Here is a 25,005-nt window from a genome sequence, read left to right as displayed (position 1 = left end):
TTTTTTTAAAGTAGTTTTCATCTAAATTTGAGGCTATTGATCTCCAAATAAGGACTTAATCTTTTGAACTATTGAATGCGTTGCATGGTTGACTAACGAAGAATAAGAGAATCAATTAAAGTTGGAAAAAGTTGACCTAAGTGATCCATTTTAAAACAACCCCATCCAACCCAAATCAAATTTCAAAAAGTGAATCAAATTTTTGAAGGGATCTAAATTTAATTTGAAAAGATTTGAACTTAAGTGACTTACACCTACAAACCAAAATTTGATCATATATAATATTTATTTTCTTTTCATATTATATCTCAATTTAATTAAAATAAATAATAAATGAATAATAAGTAGATACTTGAGTTTAGCTATTAATCTATTTTTTTTTTATATATCAATGAGTTGTCTAGTAGGGAAATACATTATGGCACGGGAAGTAGTGAATACAGCTCGGAACACTCTGAAAAGCTACATCATCACTGTAGGTAACAGTGAAAATAATCTAGAAAGATTAGAAATTGAGATAGTTTAGAGAGTTTAATTTGATGACTAAGATATAAAGGTGCTTAAAGAGATTTTTTTTCTTAACATTTTCTTGAATTATGAGTGTTTTTTTCTTTTATCTTTTCCCTCAAGAACAAATGACACATTGTGCATCACTAAGTTCATTGGGGGAAAGCACAATTCATCCAACTCCCCCTGATTTACTTCATTGTAACACTATTTCTCTCTATTATTTATTAATTTTGTTCAAGAACATCTCATTGCATGTGAATTGAATAAAATAGAAAATGGTGAACCTTTCTTTGAAATTCATTTGGCAATACTTCATTCGTCAAATTTAGAAATTAAAGATGTATGAGTATCATTTGTAAGGATTGTCTTGAATTTGAATGGCTAATCAGTGTAAGACCAATGCTTTTCCATTTCAGTAAAATTTTTATAAATTAATATTCGATAAATTAATAATCTCGATTAAATAATATCTTTGGTCGGTCTTGACTTGAGATCAATATGATAAATTAATAATTCGTTAAATTTATAGGATAATAGATTTTAAAATATATATGTAGATCTCGTTTGATATATAAATCAATAATCTCTTTATACATCAAAATTATATAGTTAAATTATGCAATTAGTCCCTATACTCTACAAAAAGAATGGATTTAGTCCCTTTATAATAATTTGTGTAAATTAAGTCATTATACTTTATGAATTTGTTAATTACAATCCTTAACTCTAATATCATTAAATTTAACTGTTAAGTATGCTGATGTGTTATTGCCTATGTGTTGATATGGCATGGGCATGTTGATGTGGCACAATGCTAACATGGTATAACATTGACATTGCATAATGTTGATGTGTCGTGTTCTAACAATCTAAAAGTTTTATTTCATTTTAATAATAATTGCTATAAGTGGAATATTGAGAGAATTGGCTCTTGATTTTTGTAAAATTGGATAGGGTTGATGTTGACAAAGAAAATAAAAAAATGATTTTTTACCAATTTACTAAATAAGCTTTTTTTTCCTTAATTAATTTGATTTGCATGAATTATCGTAACAACATCTACTTTGAAAGATTAGTTATTAGATATCTCAAGAATTTCTGATGATTTATGATCTAAGAAATTTCATTGAAAAATCTTGGTACACTGCGCTTGTAAAGTAGAAAAAAAATTGGTGTCTTTATCTAAGTTGGGTAACATGTAACCATAACTATCTTATAATAGGAAAAAGAGAGGAAACTTAATTCTGCAGAAATTTATTGTTTCTCTTCTCAGTTTTTGCTGTTTAATATATATTTGGTTTTGGAGTTTTTGGCCTTTGCCATGGCAAATATTGTAGTCATTCTTATTCCTTTTCTGGCAAGGACTCAAATTGTGAGACTCTAACAAAGGTATTCTCAATAGAACAAGTCATGATTTATTTGATTTGATTTTTGAAAAATAAAAAATAAAAATTGAACATTTAGTACTATTGTTACGAACAGTATTTAGACACATCGAATATATGAATAAATTCTCAAGAGGAAATAATCAAGATCTTATGATTTTTCTTTATAGATGACTAAGCATTAAAATAATAATAAAAAAAGTTTTATGTAAATAAGATTGTCCGCTACCATCATAGGTAGTCTCAACTTGGGATACTTTCCATGCATTTTTTGCATTGCTTGCTAACATGTAAAAGCTTTTCAATTTTTCATTATTGCTCTTCCAATATATGCTTCATAGTGATTTGAGAACTAGAAAATTTTTCTTTGTAAGTGTAGAAAACCATTCGTCATGAGCTTTAATGAGAATTTATTATACACTTTTCCAAAAAAATGAAAAAAAAATATGAAAAGATATGTGAGATATGTGACCACTAGTGGAATGATCTGATGTAACATTTGAGATATGTGACCTTATTGTAGGGGATCACTCCTAAATGAAAGAAAAAAAATTATAAAGAGTCATATGTCCATGGGACATTAATTTAGAGGTCTAACACAATAATATAGCTTTTTGATCATCCTTCGCATTGATTCTAGAACAAGAAATTATGCTCTTAGGATTTAAAGGAAAAAAAATCAAAGGATTTATTGTTCCTAGACAAAAGCATCAGGTTTGTAAACTTATCAAAACATTATATGGGTTTAAACAAGCACTAACACAATAGTATCAAAATTTGATGAAGTCATTTTAGTCAATGGCTACAACATAAAAGAATTTAACAAGTGCATATATAACTTATTCCAAAGTGACAAAGGTGTTATAATTTGCTTATATGTGGATGACATTCTAATTTTTGGCATAGATTTGGAATAAGTCGAGGAGACAAAGAAGTTTTTGTCAAATAACTTTGTAAAAAATGATATGAGTGTAGCGAATGCCGTTTTAAGAATTAAAAATTTTGAGATGAAAATGACATAACTTTGTTACAATTACACTACATTGAAAAGGTGCTTAAAAAAATTGATCTTAGTAATTGTGTATCGGCATCTACACCTATGGATCCTTAAATTAAATTAGTATCTAATGCTAGTAGGATTGTCGATCAATTATAATATGCAAGAATGACTTACTGTTTAATGTATGCAATAACATACACAAGGCTAGATATAACATTTGTAGTTGGAAAGTTAAGCAGATACACAAATAATCCAAATATTTTATATTAGCAAGCCATAAATCTAAGGTACTTAAAGGAAACAATTGACTATGGGCTTTGCTATAATGGATATTCATCAATATTAGAAGGTTATTTGGATGCTACTTGGATTACAAGTTTAGAAGATCATGCTTCCATAAGCAGATGGATCTTTATGCTTAGTAGGGATGCCATTTCTTGAGGGTCCAAGAAACAAATGTGTATAACGGACTTTACCATGATAATCGAATTTATTGCATTGATTGTTGCCATAAGGAAGCCAAATGGCTAAGAAATTTACTTTAGGTTGTGCCTTGATGGGCTAAACCAATTTCTCCAATTTTTATCCATTGTAATAGTGAAGCAACCCTAGCAAAAGCATATAACCAAGTGTATAATGAAAAGTCTACACATGTTGGATTAAGACATAGCTATATCTGACAGTTAATATTTGATGGAGTGATTACTTATAACTTTTATGAGGTTTAGTGAAAACTTAACAAATCTTTTAACAAAAGTCTTACTAGAGATCTTGTAAATAAGACCTTAAAGGGGATGGGGCTCAAGCTTATAAATTGAAAGTTACTAATGGTGGAAACTTGATTCAATGCTGGGTATAATGTCAAGTCTTGAGTTTAATGAGACAAAGTATACTATCTGCATGTGGTTGTTAGCATTATAATATAATATATTATATTTCATCCCTAGTAACGTACTAGTGACCCATAATGGTAAGGAAATGATTTGTTATATACTCATAATAGACCCATAACATAAATTTGTTAGAATGTTTTAATTACGAGGGCGTTCTTGATTAGATCTACTTATGTAAGTGTGAAGTGTGGCCGCTTCTAAGAGTGGCTTTAACAACACTTATGAAAAGAGGATCCAAATTAATGGCCATAAAAGTATCGCTAGATATTGCGTATTTATTGCTATTGAAATCCTTGTGTGAGACGTATTCGTTTAACCAAATGGAATAGTTGGTTTAAACATAGTCTATCATATAATTTCTGTTTTACTAAATGAATGTTCAATCGAAAGACACCGTCATTTATGCAATCAATTTTCAAGATTATAAAAAGTTTGGATTACTTTGAAAATAATAGGAGATTGTTGGACATTTTCTAATAAAAGTCACGTTTGGGACTTGAAATATAGGAAGAGTCATGATTGTTAGAAAAAACCAATTGTGGTGACTATTTGGAACGAATACAATTGTGTCTGTGAATAGCCACCTATGCCTATAAAAAGACTCACTTTTGGAATACAAAAAAATGTAAAAACAATCTCTCCTCCTTTCTCCATATACTAAATTTTCTTTTATAACGTTTTGCTATAGAAAAATCTTATAGAAAAATGATAATCTTGTTATACTTCGGTGAGTATTGAATGGATTAATTTCGTCAATACAAAACACCATCAATCACTATACTTTATTATATCTTTGAGGTTTATATATTAATAACTTTTTTATACATTACAAGTAAGAGACGAATAAAACTAAAGAAAGTGACATTATTACATGCCTTGAAGTCAATTTTTTGATTTTCTAGTTCTGTGTTCTAACAATCAAGTAGTTTGGGCCAGGCAAGTATGGAGGCATAGTAAGAGATTGGTTTGGTGAGGCCAAAATTAAGTTCTCTAAACCAATTAGTGTGAAGGATACTGACTTGGCTGAATTACTTGCCATCCGAGCGGGCTTCTCTCTTTTTGTTACACATATGCTACACACTCATGGTCATTTGTGGATTGAGAGTGATTCCACTGTACTGTGATCGAATAAGCCGGAGGAAGCACCATGAAAATATAGACACGTAATAACTGCTATGGAACGGATGAAAGAGAAGATTCCAAGTTGGAAAATATCACATGCTTGGCTTCAGGGGAAAGAAGTTGCTGAATTTTTGGCTAAGGGGGGACTCTTAGAAATTCTGATTTAATCCAGATTATCCCGCACTAATCTTTAAGTGCTGGAGGGTATGATAAGTTTTTGAATTTATTTGGAATAGGACTCTATCTCGTAGCAGCTGGATTGAGTGGAAACGTTCTTATTGGAGCTATGGCTGAAAAAATTTGAAATTTGAAAAGAGTCCTCAACGTTCTTGATGACGAATGGTGCTGTTTCATTGAAGTTGGGACACACCGGTTGTGAGTAATAGCTGAGCGCCGGAATCTATCATAATTTGTTCATGTCTGATTCTGGACATGAGTTGGCTGAATGATTTGCTTGATTCTTGGCCATGTTGATGAGGGATTCTGGTAATTGATGGAGTCTTACGCGAGTTGGAAGGTAATCTGGTCATAAGTTGGCGGAATGGTCTGCTTGATTCTTGAACACGTTGCTGAGGGATTCTCGGAGATTAATGGAGTCCTACGCGGCTTGGAGAATAATTGATGGTATTTAATTGCCAATTGGACAGCTTGGTTTTTGTGATTAATCATGATATGAATTTAGGCATGATATGTCTGAATGTGGTGTGAAACCAAGGCATGGACAGAATTTTTGCTTCCAGCTAATTAAGGTTTATAGCGGACAGGATATTTCCATGGACCATTCAAATTGTACCAAAGCGGGTAGCTCCTACGGCAAGTAATAGGAAGTATAAAAAAGAGAGAAAAAGATAATTGTTGAAGTAAAAATATATTTTAGTATTAAATTAATTTAAATCAATAGAAAATTATAAATTTAATAAACAATAATAAAAAGAAAGAAAATAAATATAGAAAATAAATAAATCACTATAATAAAAATTATAATGATGATAAAGAATGAATTTAACTAACATATACAAGGAAGATGAAGGAAAGAAAGAGAACGGAGGGGCAAAAACTAATTTTTAGCATGGGATCAAAATTGAAACATCAAATAAAATATTATCAATTTAAGTTAAACAATAATAAAAAGAAGAAAAGACCAAAAAAAAATTAAAAGAATAATAGAAAAGGTATTTGTTATAATTGGGAAGGGATAAAGAGTGGCACTAGCATGAATTGGAAAAAGTAGGCAGGACGAAAAATGAATTTCTCTTGCATTTTCTTTTTTCGAGGGGTGAATTGGTGTGCCATGCGGAGTGGTTGACCCGCAGATGAATTTGGAGTAGATGTGCATTTGCTTGATTTGACCTTTTACCATAAATTGATTGACAGAAATGGACGGCCGAAAACTTTTGGATCTCGGCTCACTTGCAACTTGCAAAAGACTATCAGGAGATTGGCCTAACAGTGTTTCCAGTCGTGTTCAGGCCAAGAAAATGAGAAGCGGCAAATTAAGTCCTGGTCTGAGATTGGACTATTGAGGAAAGAAAAAGGCAGAAATCTTGTCTGAAATTGGATATGATAGGATGACTAATTTTTTTTAATAAATTACAATTAACCCTCAAATAAGTTATAGTAATTAAAATCAATTTCTCTTGAAATGGTGTAAATAAGGAATAAATTAATAAGTTTCACAAGATTCTAATTTCAGAAAATCTCGTCAAACTATTATGATATTATTTGTATATATTATAACTTGTTATTTCATATATATTTTTAAAATTTATTATTGATAAATATTAATTTCGGTAAAGTGATAATTGTAATTCGTGACGTATATATGTATTTCAAATTATATATCTAAGATATATACATTAAAGCTCTACCTACTTTGTGATTTTTATTTTTTACTTAATGTTACTTTCTTAAAAAGGAAAAGTGTCCTAGTTGTGATTAACCTAAATGAAAATTGTTGCCAATCTAGTTTTTTTTTTCTAGTTAACTTTTCTCTTCTTAACTCCTTCATATGTATTTGAAATTATATATCCAAAATATATATTTCGGTTACTAATTACAATGATAATTGGTGCTGTTTTGTCTAAATTCATTTACCAGCTTAGTTATGATCTTTAATATTCCTAGCTCTAGCTTTAACTTATATAACTACCTATTTTTTGTTCTTTAATCTTGGTGTAAGGCCTTCATTTTTTTATTAAATTCTTTCGTTTGATGAGATAATTAAGTTGTTCAATATTATTTTAGGTGCCTTATCAGCCAATCTGGATTCTCTTGTGTTCTTCTTCGATGACGGTTCCAATGGTCCACAATCAGGAGTCCTCCTCGTCAATTTCTCAATACACTTATGATGTATTCTTGAGTTTTAATAATGCAGATACGTGTAAAAACTTTATAGATCATCTTTACATAGTTTTGTTGCAAGCAGAGATTCACACATTTAAAGATGCTAATAAAATTAAGAGATGAAAGAATATAAGAGAGGAGATTGAAAAAGCAATATTGCAGGAGTAAAAAATATTTATCATTATCTTCTCAAAGAATTATGCTTCGTCAACATGGTGCCTTAACGAACTTGTAAAGATAATGGAACATAGGAAATTCTCCAAACACATTGTCTTGCCAATTTTCTATGATGTGAATCCATGTCAAGTCAAGAAGCAGACAGGGAGTTTTGCAGAAGCGTTTGCCAGATATGAAGAGAGCTTCAAGTCTGAGATGGACATGGTACAAAGATGGAGGGCTGCTTTAAGAGAAGTTGTGGACTTGGGAGGCATGCTTCTCGAAGATAGGTAAGCAAGTTTTAAACTATTTGATCCCTTCTTACTAGTTTTAAACTATTTGATCCCTTCTTACTAGTTTTAAACTATTCTATATATATATTTCACAAGAACAAAAGGTTATAATTACTAGGAATAAAGATGTAATTTACTGAAACCAACACACTTATCTTAAATTCTGTACTATTAAAATAGGGACCAACATTTATCATAAAAAATAGGAACCAACAAAAAGAACTAGAAAAAAATTATGGATCGCAAAAATCCCGTACTTGACGGGTTTGGTCTTGTCCCGAGCCGGTAGGGTGGGTTTTTGGTTCGGCAATTGGTGGCTAAGGCTAGTTGCGTCGCGTTTTACAATTAAAAAAATAGGGTCGACGTTCGGTCCAGTTTAGGGTTTCCGTCTTGAGGTAAATATAAAAAATATTAATAGTTTATATTTATAGTTATATGTATAGTTTAGTAATATATTTATGTTTAGTATTAATTAGAGATATCAACATAAAAATATAATATATTTAAAGTAATTAAGATGTAATTTACATTATAGTTTAAAAAATTACTTGAAAATTAAACTAAAATAATATAAAAAACAAATGTTGAGTTGATCGTAGGCTATATACAATAGAACTTCATTAAATTAACACTTAATAAATTAATAATTTTGATTAAATAATATTTTTGATCAGTATTGAAATAAAACTAATGTAGTCAATAAATGATTGTTAAATTTATAAGATACATTTTTAAAAAAACACTTAGGTCCTACTTAATATATAAATTAATAATCTCTTTATACATAAAAAAGTATATATATACATGACTCAATTATGAGGTTTTAGTAAAATATAACTCCAATATTACTTGTTTGTCCTCGAAATTTATATCTCATTCAATCTCATTTCTAACTTTTCTTGGTGCATAAAAAAGCTCTAGTATAATGTTTTCGTATTAAAAAGGAAAATTAACATTGGCTGATAAATACTCTGATGACCTCTTGATCGTATTTAATGTTGTTACTTGGCTTACTTGTAAGTTAAACGTTTCTGACATCCATTGTTGCAATTGCTTTTGAGTACAATTTAGATTTTTTATGTTATATTCACATAATAGTTTACGCATTTCATTTATTATTGTTGATTTCTTTACATCTTTGATATGAAAAGCAATTGTGTTTAGTTTTATATTTTTTATCTAAATGTTTTTGCTTGACTTAATGTTCATTAAGTATATTAATTAAGTATACATCAAATGTAACTTTAGTTTGTTTGCAAAAATGAATGGATTCATGACTTCTATGTAATAAGACTAATTACATTTATGAACTTATTTTGGTTAAACAAATATATAAAATAATAATAATTTGTATATGCATATAATTAAAATACACAATACATGTATTAAGGTTAATGTTTTGAGAAATAAAATAAAGAATCTCATGATGATATTAATTTTTTATTAATTAATATATAAATTATTATTTTATTATTTTATCAATTAAATAATATCTTCACTAATTAATAAATTTTCACGATCTCAACAATATTAATTTATAAAAATTTTACTATAATTCTCTTGGCTCGAGGTTGGGTATTAAAATTTATAACCCGGTGTCAAGACCAAATGGGTTTAGAATAAGAAAATGTAAAGTTGAGTTGGGTTTGGAACCAGAAATTTTCTGTTACCATCCCTAATTTTGATTGGTATCCAAATCGAAACAGAAAGGAAGAAAATACTTATTCAAAGTGGGAAGAAAAGAAGAATCAGGAGAAATAAGCTTTGTGTGTTATTTTGGCTTGTGTGCCGCTCGACTAAAATCACATCACATGCATTGTAGATATAGCTATAGGGATAACATCATTCCTCCTAAAATATCTCATCCTTCAATAAAATTCTATCCATCAACAAGTAAAACACTCTTTTATTGACATTTTACTTTTAACTTAATCTAGCCAAAACAATAAGAAACCAAATATTGACTCAATAAAAAATAAATATTTAATGTAAAGAAAATAACATAAAAGAAAGTAAGTTTTTCTTTTAATGTGAAGAAAATAACTTATTAAATGAATTAAATAAAATTGTTTGTGAGATTTTTTGAAAAAGTATCTTGTAATATTTAAGAATTAGGATACACTTGAGAATTTCAACATAAGTAAGATGAGTTACAGATGAAACAAGCAAGTTAAAGGATTTTTACTCCATTTTCAAGATGTCACTTGCTAAGTTATATTTCAAAAATATACTATAACTTCTATATTTTAAATTTTGTAGGCATGAGTCGCAATTCATTCAAGATATTGTTAAACAGGTTCAAAGTAAACTCCATTGCACTGCTTTCTATGTGCCTCCTTATTTAGTTGGAATAGATTTTCTTGTGACATGCATTAATTGATGGTTGGGAGATGGATCAAATAAGGTTGGCATAGCAACAATATGTGGAATTGGAGGGATTGGGAAGACAACCATTGCCAAAGTTGTTTACAATCTTAACATTCAAAAATTTGAAGGTTATAGTTTTCTTGCTGGTGTTAGAGAGACTACTGAAGAACGCAGTGGTCTAGTTCGTTTGCAAAGACAACTTATTTCAGATATCCTTAAGGGAAAAGCAAACAAAATATATAATTCAGATGATGGAATCACTAAGATTAAAGAAGCTATATGCTGTAGACGTGTGCTTCTTGTCTTAGACGATGTGGATGACTCGGAAAGAATAACTGAAATAATTGGAGCACAAATTCCTTTTCATCCAGGAAGTAAAACCATCATAACTAGCAGGCATCGATGTTTACTAAGTGATCCTTTTATTAGGCAAATGTTTGATCTTGAAGCATCATCAAGTTATGGAGAATTGTGCAAGGTATTTGATGTAAAAGAATTAGCTTTCAAAGAATCACTTCAACTTTTTAATTGGTATGCATTCGGACAAAATGATCCAATTGACAGTTATGTGGAATATGCAAGGAGTGTAGTGAAACACTGTAGTGGGCTTCCATTAGCTCTTCAAGTTTTGGGTTCTTCTTTGTCTGGTAAAAGTATAAACGTGTGGAGAAGTGCATTAGAGAAATTGAAAGCAATCCCTGACGGCAAAAGTCAGAAGATTCTACGAATAAGCTATGATTCCCTGCAAGATAATCATGATAAAAATCTATTCCTTGACATAGCTTGTGTATTCGTCGGGAAGGATAGAGATTACACAACTACAATTCTAGATGGTTGTGATTACTATACAGCAATTGGTATTGAAAATCTCATGAATAGGTCTGTTTTGGTTGTCAATGAAAAAAGCAAACTAATGATGCATCAAATGATTAGAGATATGGGAAGGAACATTATTCGTCAAGAATCTCCTGACCTTGGGAAACGAAGCAGGTTGTGGCATAAGGATGCATTTGATGCGTTGAGAGGGAAAATTGTAAGAAAGACTTCATTTCTTCAACTTTCTTTTATGCAACATATTTTGTTATGTTGTACTTTTTTTTGAACTAAATTATTCTTTCTCCAACAGGGTACAAAAACAATCATGTGCCTCACCATTGACCTACAAAGATTGCTGGAAGAGATGTATGGAAAGACAACTGCAAATCATTCAAAAAATCGATTTCTCATGTCAAATGAGGTAGATATAGAAATTGAAGCATTTGCAAAGATGCAGAGACTTAAACAACTTCAGTTGGATTATGTAAAACTTAAAGGAGACTACAAAGACTTTCCGAGAAGCTTAATATGGTTGTGTTGGCAAGGATATCTTCCTACAAATTTAGATATTTCCAGGCTAGTTGTTCTTGAGATGGGCAATAGTAGCCTCAAACGTGTTTGGAATGATACAAAGGTGTGATACTATCTAATTTCTCTTTACTTTCTGGAAGCAAAAACAAAATTATATGGCTAAGTGTTTTTTCCCCTTTTTACAGTACTTTCTTCCAAATTTGAAGATCCTTAATTTCAGTCACTCTCATGGCCTTATCAAAATCCTCAACTTATCGGGTCTTCATAGTCTTGAAAGGTTGATGCTGAAACATTGCATAAAGTTGTTGAGGTTGATCAATCCATTGGTGCGATAAAGACTCTTATTGTTTTAAACCTTAAAGGTTGCAAAAGTCTTAAGAAACTTTCAAGGACAATTGGTTCGTTAGAATCTTTGGAAGAGCTTATTTTATCTGGTTGCTCAAAATTTGATGATGTGCCAAGGGATTTGCAGAATATGAGATCATTGAGGGTGCTTAGCTTAGATGGAACTGCTATATGTGAATCCAATTCGTGGTTGTCTTGGCTATCACTGAAAAGAAGCAAAGAGTTGGGTTTCTTTTGGGCATCTTTGCCATGTTCTTTGGTAAAGTTGAGTCTTGAAAGTTGCAGACTATCTGATGATGTTATGCCTGCTAATTTAAGCTACTTACCTTTCTTGAAATCCTAAATTTAAGTAGGAACCAAATTCGTAGCCTTTCTGAGAGCGTTATCCACCTTACAAAGCTTGACGAACTTCTACTGACTTGTTGCAAAGAGCTCCAATGGCTTCCAAAGCTTCCAACGAGTGGTTTGCGCAAGATAATGTCTAAATCGTTGTTCAGGTTTATTTCAAGTCTGCCATGCTTATTAAATTTTAAAAGGTGTATTGTCTTTGGTTGTGTAAAGCTAACTGAGGTTGAAGATGTGTTCAAGTTGGAACCAATTGAAAACTTTGAAGTGGAACAGATTGAAAGCTTATTCAATATGAACTCGATTAGAAGCATTGAATTGCAAATTTATAACTATATTACGGACACAAAAATGGTCGCTACCCCTCAGGTTTTTTCTTAGTCTACACGAACTTTTTAATTTCTTATTTTACATTATTCAACACTTTTATAAATAATATTTTCAATGTCTCACGTATTTTATGATAGCGGCATAACTAGCTGTTTTGTCTCTGGAAGTGAGGTTCCAATTTTGTTTGAGTATCGCTCTAAAGGGTCTAAAATTTCTCTTTCTTTGTCACAAAATCCTGGTGAAGAAGTTAGTTGGTTAAACCTATGCATAGTCTATTCTCTTGTTAGCCATGAAATATTTGAATTTTCACCATCTGTGTATATTATTAATGAGACCAAGCAGTTGACGTGGCTTTCTTTCTCAAGTTTCATTGGAATCCCTGAAACCAATAGTAACACAATCTTATGGCTAATCCACTGGCCAGTAAAAGATTATCAGGTGGAAAATGGTGATTTGGTGAGCTGCAAATTAGTATCTTCTGGTTTAGACATCAAAGAATTTGGTGTTACATATGTATCAGAAAAGAAGGCTATACATGAAAATGACTCTCGACTTTGCTATCAAGGTACGATTGCAACTGATAGTATTTATAAGAACCCTTTTTTGACTTTACTTTACATATCAATAGTTTCATTTATAACTTGTTTTCTTCATGGAAATTTTTTATGTTAATCTATGAATATTTGAGAAAAAAACTAACTACAACATATTTTTTAGCTACCATATATACATCGGAGTATATCTAACCAAGAACTTTTAAAATATATTCTAATGAAAGATATATATTAAAAATGGATATTCTTAATTTTTAATTTTTAAATTGATTTAAAATATTAATAGAAAAATATTAGTATAATGCTAAAAAATATCCCTAAACTATTCAAAAAAAATAAAATAAACTCTTTTTCTTTTATCGGGTTTAGTTAAACTCTTATATTATTATTATTATGAGTCAAACAAGTTCTTATGACTAATAATTGATTAATTATCATTAGTCAAAATATCACTTGTCATTTTATATCTACATGGCACTGAAATGACATTGATGCAAAAGGTGAAAAATATCATATGACCATATTATTATATCATATCACCATTAATTTTAATATATCACTGTGCCACATCATTGTTAATTATAATATGTTAACATATCATGTCCGTGTCATGTGACATTGAATGATAAATGACATTTAACTAAGTTAATCTTTAGTTACAAAGACTTATTTAACTCAAATAAAAATATAAGCACTTGATTGAATGCTATAAAAGTATAACGACTTATTGAATTTTCTTGAATAATTTAAAGATTTTTTGAGATATTATGTCAAAAATATTTTTAATATTTAAATAATAAATAGGAAAATAAATAAGCCTTGTTGCCCAAGCTTAAGTTTTTGAATTGTTAATTAGGCTTAGTCTATCCTATAAACACCTATAGATGCTTGTTTTAGGTCAATATAATTTATAAATCACTTTATGTTAAGTATAGCCATAAATATAATAAGAAATGATGATGTTAGGATTGTTGGAATGCACCATGTTACAAGGTATTGCTCTTTTGGGGTCTACCCTAGCTATATTATCATTTTGAAAAAAAAGGCACATTGTGAGGGAACATGCCCTTATTTATAAGGTGCAATCCAATCTTTGCCTCTAAAGACGTGGAACCTAACTTTTCAAAAAGAAAAGTGAAATCTTTTCCTCTCAGCATTAAACCGCCAATTGAGAGTAGATTGTGTTTTCTTTGAATGTTAAGGGTATGTGAGTCTCATGAGCAAATTTGAAGCCATTTGTTAATGCTAAAGTTGTTGGACTGTACACCATTATGAGATATTATCTATTTTGAGATCTAATTATTGTGATATTGTTCTTTTAAGAAAAAGTACCTAGTTGGGAAAAGGACATGCCCTTATTTATAAGTCATATATAATCTAATCCTTGGTTGTTATAAATGTGAGATCTTTCCCCCTTAACAATGACCTCTTCACTTATAATATTGTCCATATACTTATATATATGATCTTAATCTGCATAAATGAAATGCAGCACTTTGTCATCTATTCTCATCCTTTTTCCTATAATTTGAACTTGAGTTTTCTAAATTAATTTGGTCTCAAATTCTTAATTGTTGGGGCATTCTTTCAATATATTAATATTAATTTTAAGTTGGATCTTAATTCTAAAATTTATTTATTTTTTGCATGCACCACTGTACTATTGTACCTAGAAAGGCTTTTTTTTTGTTATATTTCTAAATTCAATTTATTTATACAAAGATACTCACCGAAACATAGAATTTGATGATTAAAACTGTATAATAATGATGAATCCATTTTTTTGCATCGTTTAGAAAATGAAGATATTTGGAGAGAGATTGAGTTTAAAGATGAAGAGTTACTCAAATTGGGCTCCGGTGGCAATATCAAAGTGCAAATTGACAATGATTTAGAGGAATAAAAAATGATTGCTTCCCCTAAGGTTTCCTTGATCTCCTTTCTAACGTTTTTGGTTTATTATCTTTTTTTTTCTTTTTATAACTTATAATTAATTCAATATTGTTACAGGTGTTACATGACTATGGGATAATTAGCATGTTTGATACATCCGAGCTTTTGGAGGGTAGTTGTGGCCATCATGCTCATTATGCTATGGGGAACAAGGTTTCACTCGTAGTGGCCCGAAGCCCCGGTCAACATATTGACTATCTAAACTTGTGGCCTTTCTTTTTGCTGAAGACGATAAAATATTTGATTTTTCATCTCGTATTGAGATTGTCAACAAGACCAAAGGTACTAAGTGGATCCATTATAAACGTTTCATCGGAATTCCTCAAGTCAAGAATAATATTTTTTGGTTTTGTTCTTAGAGATTTATGAGTGAATTGGAAGACGGTGATCAAGTGAGCTGTACAGTATTTTCTGATTTATGTGTAAAAGGATGTGTCATTGATTTCATATATGAACCGGATGACGATCTTCTACGTAAATGCAACTTTGGTCATCAACATTTGGAAGGTAAAACTTTAAAATAGGCGCAATCATGTTTAATTAAGAAAAACGAAATTAAAACATAAATTTAAGATCAAAACAAGTTTGACGTAAGAATGTTTTGGAAGTAAGGAAAAATAAAAAGACACAACGCCAGCAGGCCCAAAACAACCGTACAAGAGCAAACAAATTCCCTCTGCCAGGAGCAAGCACACGCCTTGGCAGAGGACAGGAAAACAACATCCAATGGACAGTAATAGAGGGTGCCGCACGTATCGATAGGAAACAGTAGAAAAAAAAAGAAATACCTCGAACGATTTTAAGAAAAATAGAAAACCACAAAAAGGGGAAACAAAAAGCAAAGAAGAGAGGAGTTGTTCAAGAAAGGAGAGAAGACAGAGGGCATGCCACTTGAAAAGGAAAGTGCTTGAAACGACATCACTTTGAAGCCAGCTAAAAAACATCAGACGTTGCTGCAGGAGAAGAGGGTCGGAGATTTTGGAGCGGGTCAGCTGAAACCCACTTTGCAGCAAGCCCATTGCTATCCCTTGGAGTCGGGTTCATCCATTAGCCCACTTAAAGGTCTTGCTGAATCTTGGTTTAGACAAAATCCAAGGTAGGTAATGGATTTCTCTTTTAAATTTGGTTTGGTTTTTTCTGTTGGGCAGGGTTTCGACTTATTAGTATGTGTTTATTATTTTCAATTGGTATTTTTCATTTAATGTATGAATGTAATAACGTTTTGTTTTTTTAAAAAATACCTATATATAATCATCGAATAGGATAGTCGGTTATAAGAAATAATATGTGTCTATATAGACCATGAGAAATAAAGTAGGTATTAGTATAGAAAAGAAACATTTAGTAATAATGAACAATGGCGAATAATACTTTAAACTATGTAATAGAAAATGCAATATTATTAACTTAAAAATAGAACAATATAATATTCTTTAGAAAAAATAGAATGTTTATGCTTTAAAAAGAGGAAAAATAAAAATCTAATGGTATATTATTAGGATTGGGCCGAAGATGGAATTTTGGCAAGGGACGTAAAAAGTATTTTTCCTAGGTGAAGGACTAAATTAAAATCCTACCAAAAGGATGGGAAGGTTTTAAATGTATGTCCTAATATCACCCAATTCAAATAACTCATTCCAATTAAAGTTTATAAAAATAATAAATAGAGAAAATAGAAATCAAAATTTAATTTTAGTATCTAATTATGGGTAACAAAATTAGAAATCATAGCAAGAAAAATTAATTTAGCACAATGGCTAAGTAAAATAATATCTAGATCATTGCACATTATCATTACATTTTTTAATTGTCATTCCATACATTTCGGTTTTATATCTTGCATGCGAATTAAGGTTTCGATGATGAGATCCTTTTAGGAAGTTTGTAAAGATAAATTCTCCTGAGAAATTCTCTAGGTGAGAATTCATTCTCAGGTTATCCAGAAAGATGGGAGGATTCGGGAAACATTTCCAATACAAGACTTTGATTCATATTTAATAGATTGTAATATGCATCATGACACACAACACTTATTCTATGCACAATTGCTAATCTCGATAATGTGATTTCTCCAAGAGACTTGTAAGGATAAGTTTCCTTTGGGGAATTTTTTAAGTGATGTGACATTCTCGGATTTTACTAAAATGATGGGAGGATTTAGAAAATGGGTTGTCAATTGTGATAATTAACTATGAATTTACATTCCATTGACATGCGTACATGTGAACAATGGTCCCGATGATGAGATTTTTTAGCAAAATTTGAAAAGATAAGTTTCTCAAAAAATTCTCTAGGCGAGAGAGTAATCTTGGATTTTACCAAATAGATGGGAGAATTTGAGAAATGCTTTTAATAAACGATTATAGTTCATATTTAATAAGTTGAATTCCGTAGCATTCATCATCCTTGCATTTCATAATCATCACGCATATTCTTATCTTCGAAACAAAGTTCCAATGATGATTCCAATGATGAGATTTTTTCCAAAAATTTGAAAAGATAAATTTCTCTGATAAATTTTCTAGGTGAGAAGATATTCATGTATCATACTAAAAAGATGGAAGGACTCATGAAATATCTTCAATATAAAGATTATCATTTGTAGTCAAAAATTAAAATAGGATTTAAAATGAAAGAATAATGATTAAGGAAATATACATAAGAATAAAACTAAAAATAAAGTTAAAATAAGGTAACAAATGATTATTTGATACGGGTGTCACGGTGCTGTTAATCATCTCTGCATAACCGTACTTCCGAGTTCAACTCTAAAATTCTTAGACTAGGTTTTATTATTTAAATGAACATAAAATCAATTTAGAACCTTATCGAATAGAATATATTTAATGGGTAGCCGATCATACCTAAACAAGAAATTAATGACAGCTCCTTAATATGTTATTCTCATCAAGGTAGACGGGTTCCTAGACTCGCATGTAGTGATGCTACCTATTACCATGCCTTTGAAAACCTAGCCTTATATATGACCTTCCCAAATTGACAAGCCAAATAAAAATGATAATCTAAATCAAATCGTAAATTTTGGTTTCTATTTTTTAAAAAAAATCAAACCAAATCATATTATTATGAAAATCAAATTAAATCAAACTAAAATATAATAATTCAGTTTGGTTAATTTGGTTTCTTATTCTATTTTAGGATCTTACAATTAAACTTATAATTTTTTTTCACAATATTAATATTTTAAATAAATTAAAATTTAAGAACTCCTAATTTATGTCATCAACAACTGTTGAGCATAAAACATCAACAAATATTTGCTTATCTGATCTTGTTTTCTTATCTATCCTTTCTTGTACCTTTGTCCTTAATTTTTTTTTAAATCATGTAATCTCATATAACAATTTTATCACTTTACACAATATAACTATAGAGATCAAGCTCTCAATCTTGATCTTGGTGAGTGCTTAGTCATTAAAACTTCTATGCAAACACTCGTCTCCTTCGAGGTCGAGAACTTCAAAACCATAGGTTTGCCAACCTGACTCTTATGTTGGTGTCTCGTCTTAAGTTTAGTTATTCAATTAACTTTATGCTTATATGTTATAAATGGCTTATATAGCTAGATTATTAGACTCACTAAAAAAATATAGCCAGCATGTGTCACGGAAGAATCCGATGAGCTTGGTGGCAATCTTTGTGAGTGATTGGAGGTGGCTACAAACAATTTGTGGGAAATATGGGAGGGTTTTGGATGCATTTATCTTTAAGAAGAGATCCATAAGGGTGAGAAATTTTAGGCCTGTGAGGTATAGAGAGGATGTGTCAGGGAAGAGAAATCTCAGGATTGCATAAAAACTTGATAACCTCAATGTTTATAACCCAATGATTAAGATTAAGAGAAATTTAAGGGAAAAATGTTATATATGTTGTGAAATATAACTTAAAAAAATAATTGTGAAAGAAAAGTGTTAAGAAAGTAAGACTCGTTTTTTTTGTAAATGAATTGAGGGAGGATTTGCAAGCTAATAGCTCTTTATCTAAATAAAATTACAAAATAAAAATAATATTAAAAAAATTATTTTAGATGGATAATATTTAAATTAAATTTTAATTTAATTTACATGTAAACAAAAAGTATTAAACCTGTGATAACTTCACATTCTAAACAAACAGCTATCCTAAATCTCGACAAGATAAAGATGAGTTTCATTTGTTTTAACTTTTAAATAGGTTGAACTTGTGTTGGGTCAAAAATCATTCATTGATTAGCCAAATTTCTGTTTGAGATTGTGAAGAGAGTAGTGGATAGCTTTACATTTAGTGCCGGCAAATTTGTTGAAGTAGTGCACGGGGATTCAGGGACTGACACTTGGAGGATTTTGCGTTGACTAGCAACAATTTGTTCGATGGGTGGTGGAAGGAAATTGGGTTCGTTTGGTTTTTGGATCTGGGGATGTGTTTGAGGCTTTCTGGTTGGGTTAAGAAAATTCAAAAGAGTTGAGTTATTTTAGTTGGGTTGATTTTCGATGTATATTTTATGTGCCATTAGTTTTCTTGTTCTTAGGTAAAAAAATATTTTTATTATTGAATTAATTTAAATTAATAATTATAAATTTATATAGACAATAACAAAATGGAGAGAAAAATATATTCTTGGGGTAAAGATACTTTATTATTGAATTAATTTAAATAAATAAAAAATTGTGAACTTAATAATCAATAATAAAAGGAAGGAAAATAGAAAATAAATAAATCACTATAATAAAAATTATAATGATGATAAGCATGAATTTAATTAATATTTACCAACGGAGAGGCAAAAAATAATTTTAGCATGGGATCAAAATTGGAACATCAAAATAAAATATTATCAATTTAAGTTTAACAATGATAAAAAGAAGAAAAGACAAAAAAAGTATAGTTTGTCATAATTGGAAAAAAGATTAAGAGTGGCACAATTATGAATTGGAAAAAGGCAGGCATGCCCAGCAATGAAGTTTTCTTGAAGTTTCTTCTTGGTTTCTTCCTGCGTACGAAATGGGTGTGGTCTATGGAGTGATTGACCCGCAAATTTATTTGGAGTAGAAATTCATTTGCTTGAATTGACCTTTAACCATAAATTGAAACAGAAGTCAGGAGATTGGACTAACAATGTGTCCAGTCATGTTCAGGCCAAGAAAATGAAAGAGAAAGCAAATTAAGTCTTGGTCTGAGATTGGAATATTGAGAAAAAAAAGACAACAATCATTTCTGAGATTGGATTTTTTTTCTTTGATTTCTTACTTTCGAGTTTTGTTCTTTAAAAATTATTATAAAATAAAAATAGAGAGTTTAAAACAAAATCACACTAATTATTTATTCAAGTTATTTGACCTTTATTTTTCATTTTTAACACCAAAATTTTGTAGTTATAAAATTGAATTTTATATTAAATATATAGGATTTGTTTAGAGTGTACGTTGTAAGACGATGAATAAGATACGTGAACGGTATTAGATAATATCATCTTATTGGCCGATGGTAGAGGGGAAATGAAGGAGGACAAAGAAAAAGAGGGAAAAAGAAGAAAGCTAGCTAATCAAATAATGACACTTGCCGTTTTTGGATATAAGTTTTAAGGATAAAATAGAACATGTAAAGGCTTCATCATACTATTATATGGATTAATAATAATATCTGATTAAAAGTGACAAATAAGACCATAGATTCAAATGTAATTGTCTCATATAAAAATAAGGTTATGCATGCATGAATTGAAAACGGTGGACATGACGGTAATGAATTTTTCTTCTTCCTTCGTAAGAATTGGCTTGAGTTGAAGGTCTTTGGAGTGATTGACTCGCAAATATATTTGGATGCATTGGCTTGAATTGACCTTTTGCGCATAAATTGATTTCCGGGTGTGACCGGCAACAAATTTTGGACGTCAACACACTTTCAAATTGGAAAAGGAGTCAGGAGGACTGGACTAACAGCAGGTCCAGTCATGTTCAGACCCAGAAAGTCCAAGAGAGCAAATGATGTGGTCTGAAATAATTGAACCATCGAGAAAAAATAAAGGGTAAAAATCTTGTCTGAGATTGGATATTTTTTCCTTTGATTTCTCTCTTTCTAGGTTTGTTCCTTCAAAATTATTATAAAAATAAAAGTAAAGATTTATAACCAAATTAAACTAAATTATATATTCAAGTTGTTTTACCTTTATTCTGCATTTTGAACACCAAAATTGGGTAGTTAGAAGATTGAACTTTATATAATATTTACAAGGTGTGTTTGGTGCGTAAGTTGTAGGATGATAAACAAGATAAGGTGTGGTATTGGATAATATCATCTTATTTTGTATTTGTGTTCAAGGATTAAGAGTAAGATATGATAATTTTTATATTATACTATGTTTGGTGTGTGTAAGACTAAGGATGTGATAGGATGACTAATTTTTTTTTCTATGATCCTAATTGACTAAATTTTTCTTAAAGTTTATACATTTAAATTTATAATTTTATGGTTATAACTATAATTTGAAGTTTTTAATAAATTTATGTAATTATATTTAATTTTTTCAAAAAGAAAGAAACTTTATCTAAATGATATATTTTTTTGAGTTTTAAGTTGATTAGAATTCTATATCTTATTTGGTTAAGATTCTTATTGTATACCAGGAGCAAAGCCTTATGGCTCCAAAATTTCAAAATTCCTTTACATATTTTATTTATTCATTTAAAATTTTAACTTTTTAGTTCTTCAAAAATATTCTTACTTTGGTTTTGAAATGTACCGTTTAAGTAATAGTGGCAATAAAAAAGAGTCTTTCATAAACTATCGAAAAATTTAAAGTCCTAGAAATTTAAAATTTTCAATGATTTAACATTTTAGTGTGTTTGATAGCTCACTTTGGAGACCAATTAAACAAAATATTTTCATTTAAAAATTGAAAAACTTAGTAGTTAAAAGCATTAATGTATCCAATCAAATCTTATTTAAAGAAAAGTTTTTCATTTAATTACATTAAATTATATTCTTTCTTTTTTAACATTTACTAATGTAAAATACTCAAAATAAATAAATAAATAATTATTCAAATTTTAGTAGAATACTAGAAAAGATCAGCCGTAAATATTTATTACATAAAAGTTTTAGAAGTATTAATTTGGTACTTAAATTTTCAATGTTGAATGCTTTAATTTATCAAACATAGTCTTATTTTTTTAGGAAATTACATTCAACCCTCAAATATGTATGTACTACTGAAAACAATTTCTCCTGAAAGATTGCTCATAGTGAAAAAATAAATGAGCTCCACAAGATTTCAATTTTAGAAAGTTCCTTAAAACTATTATGATATTATTTATATATACTATAACTTCTTGTTTCATGTATATGTTTAAAATTCTTTATTGATTAATTTTGGTGAAGTGATAGCTGTAAGTCTTACTGACATATGTATTCAAAATTATATATCGAAGATATATACATCAAAGCTTTACTTAGTACTGACTGTTATTTTTGTACAAAAAAACTTTCCTAGTTATATAATTAACGTATATAAAATCTTGCATGTCTAGTGTTTTTTTCTTATAGTTAACTTTTCTCGACTCGTTCCTATGCATTCCAAATTAGAATTACTATGACCACTTCATAATATATATATATATATATATATATATAATATCTCACTTAACTTTTCTTAAGGTTATTTTTGTTACAAAGAAAAATTCCTTGTTATGGTTAACATATTTGAAAATTGTTGACAATCTAATTGTATTTTTTTTGAAGAAAAGAAGAATTTGAACTAAATTCTTTAAATAAAAGATACATACACTTTTCATCCAATCAAATGTACAACTAATGAACAAATAATGAATCACGATATCTTGCCTAGTTCAACAACTCTTTTGTTCAATGGCGTGAAAATTCAGTTGAAAATTACAACCAATAAAAATAATTATACATCAGAAAGGTCTTTATCATGTCAATTTTTAAGTTTAAAGAGGGTTCTAGTGCTGGGACCTACTGCTCTTAGTTGATAAAAACACATTCTCTCTAATATCTAGAGAAAAGTAAAAGTTATCTATTTCTTGATCAGTATTCTGCTTTAACAATCCACTTTCTCTTCGTACACAGTACAACTGCAACGAAAAGCTATTAGCAAGGTACTGCCCTTTTGTCTAAATTCATTAACCAGCTCAATCATGATCTTTAATTCGCTTTAGTTTTAACTTCTATAACTGCTTATATTTAGTTCTTTGATCTTGGTTATATATAAGCCCTTCATTGTTTTTATTAAATTCTTTCCTTTGATGAGATAATTAAGTCATTCTACATTATTTTAGGTGCCTCTTCAATGGCTGTTTCAATGCTTCAAGAGTCCTCTTCATCAATTTCTCGATGCACTTACGATGTATTTTTGAGTTTTAGAGGAACAGATACGCGTAAGAACTTTACCGATCACCTTTACATGGCTTTGGTGCAAGCAGGGATTCACACATTTAGAGATGATGATGAAATTGAGAGAGGGGAGAGCATAAAAGATGAAATTGAAAGAGCAATATTGCATGAGTCAAAAATATCTATCATTGTCTTCTCAAAGAATTATGCTTCATCAACATGGTGCCTCAATGAACTTGCAATGATAATGGAACATAGGAAATTCTCCAAACACATTGTTTTGCCAATTTTCTATGACGTGAAGCCATCTCAAGTGAGGAAGCAGACAGGGAGTTTTGCCGAAGCGTTTGCTAGACATGAAGAGAGCTTCAAGTCTGAGATGGACATGGTACAAAGATGGAGGGCTGCTTTAAGAGAAGTTGCTGATTTGGGAGGCATGCCTTTAGAAGATAGGTAAGCAAGTTTGAAACTATTCGATCCCTTCTTAGAAACAATCTTATATAAATTGGAATCTTATATATGCCCATAATTTCATGATAGTTTTTTCACTAAGTTAGTGAACAACCTATTTTACTACTTCTATTTCAAATCGAATGTCTACTTTCAATTCCTTTTATCATACAAATTCGACTTTGATTATTATTTATTATATTTTCATATGTAATTAAAATTTCAAAAAATAATTTTTGATAAAATTGAAAACAAAAAATTTATTTTTTTAATTTTTAATTCCACAAGGTATATTGAAAACAAATTAAGCAATTTTAATTATTCTAAATTTTGAAAATTTTAAAATTAAAATTCAAAGTGATTAAGTTTGACTCAATAAAAGTAAAGTGAATATGAAATTTTCAAATGAAGAGAGTACTTAAAATAAATTTAATAAGAAAAGAATATAAGAAAGTAACAATTCTATATAATATATATTGTGTGTTAGGTGGGTAAGTTGTCAGATGGATGGTTTTCTTTGGCATGTTTTTATGGGATTACTTTGTGCTAAGGCGTGTTCTTCTCTTTTTTTTTTGTTTTTTTTTTAAAGTTAGAATTTTATACCTTAAAAAGCACGTCCTCTCCAAATACAAAAGAATCTCAGATGTTGGACAGTTATATCCGCACAGCTTGGGTATAAAGCCGAAAACCTAGATAGTTGCTCTGTATAGTAACAAGCAAAAGAGAAAAAATATCGCAGGAAGTATAAACATCAAAGCCTGCAAACAATGAACATCAAGCATCAACCCACGGGCTGCAACACGTCAGGGTTAGTCCACATGAAATCTAACTGTCTTTTTTTGGTTTTTTTGAAAGGTGAATTCATAAGATAATCGAGCTTGAGTGCCAACACAAGTCTCACACCAAACCAGTGTAAGACTCCTCTTGGCATAACAAGCGAGTTCAAAAGAGGGTATTACCTTTATACATAATCCACAAGGCTGCACAGAAACAAATGATAGTTGAAGAAAAACAAGATCCTACTTTGAACAGCTGGAGCATGAACAAAAAGATTGCCCCCCGAAAACGCAGAGAAACAACCTGTTCCGAAGCAGTCCAACCAGGATCAAGCGTAAAACTAGAGAAACACAACTAGCATCCCGAACCACGAAGAGATCAAAAAAAGAAACCTGTCAGCCCGCAGCCGCCTTAAAAACAAACCGCAACTACGGACACAGCTCACAACCACAACTCATCAGCCCAACAAATGTCAAAGGGAACCCC

At 30.0% G+C, this 25,005-nt stretch overlaps 1 protein-coding gene and 1 pseudogene across 1 annotated transcript in view; both read left to right on the top strand.

Moving 5' to 3' along the window:
* The window catches only part of LOC110414852 (disease resistance protein RPV1-like), a 16,151-nt pseudogene extending 684 nt beyond the window's left edge, over positions 1-15,467 (top strand).
* A 7,757-nt stretch (positions 15,468-23,224) lies between these two features.
* LOC110414679 (disease resistance protein RPS6-like) overlaps positions 23,225-25,005 on the top strand; it is an 11,036-nt gene continuing 9,255 nt past the window's right edge. The window contains exon 1 of the mRNA XM_021426027.2: positions 23,225-23,745. Within this exon, the coding sequence (XP_021281702.1) occupies positions 23,249-23,745 (497 nt within the window). The 5' untranslated portion in view covers positions 23,225-23,248. The remainder of the gene's footprint in view (positions 23,746-25,005) is intronic.

This window comes from Theobroma umbraticum, unplaced genomic scaffold (assembly GCF_002168275.2).
Source record: "Theobroma umbraticum cultivar Fairchild unplaced genomic scaffold, ASM216827v3 scaffold_147.0, whole genome shotgun sequence".
Taxonomy (NCBI): domain Eukaryota; kingdom Viridiplantae; phylum Streptophyta; class Magnoliopsida; order Malvales; family Malvaceae; genus Theobroma; species Theobroma umbraticum.
This window is presented reverse-complemented; position numbering and strand designations above follow the sequence as displayed.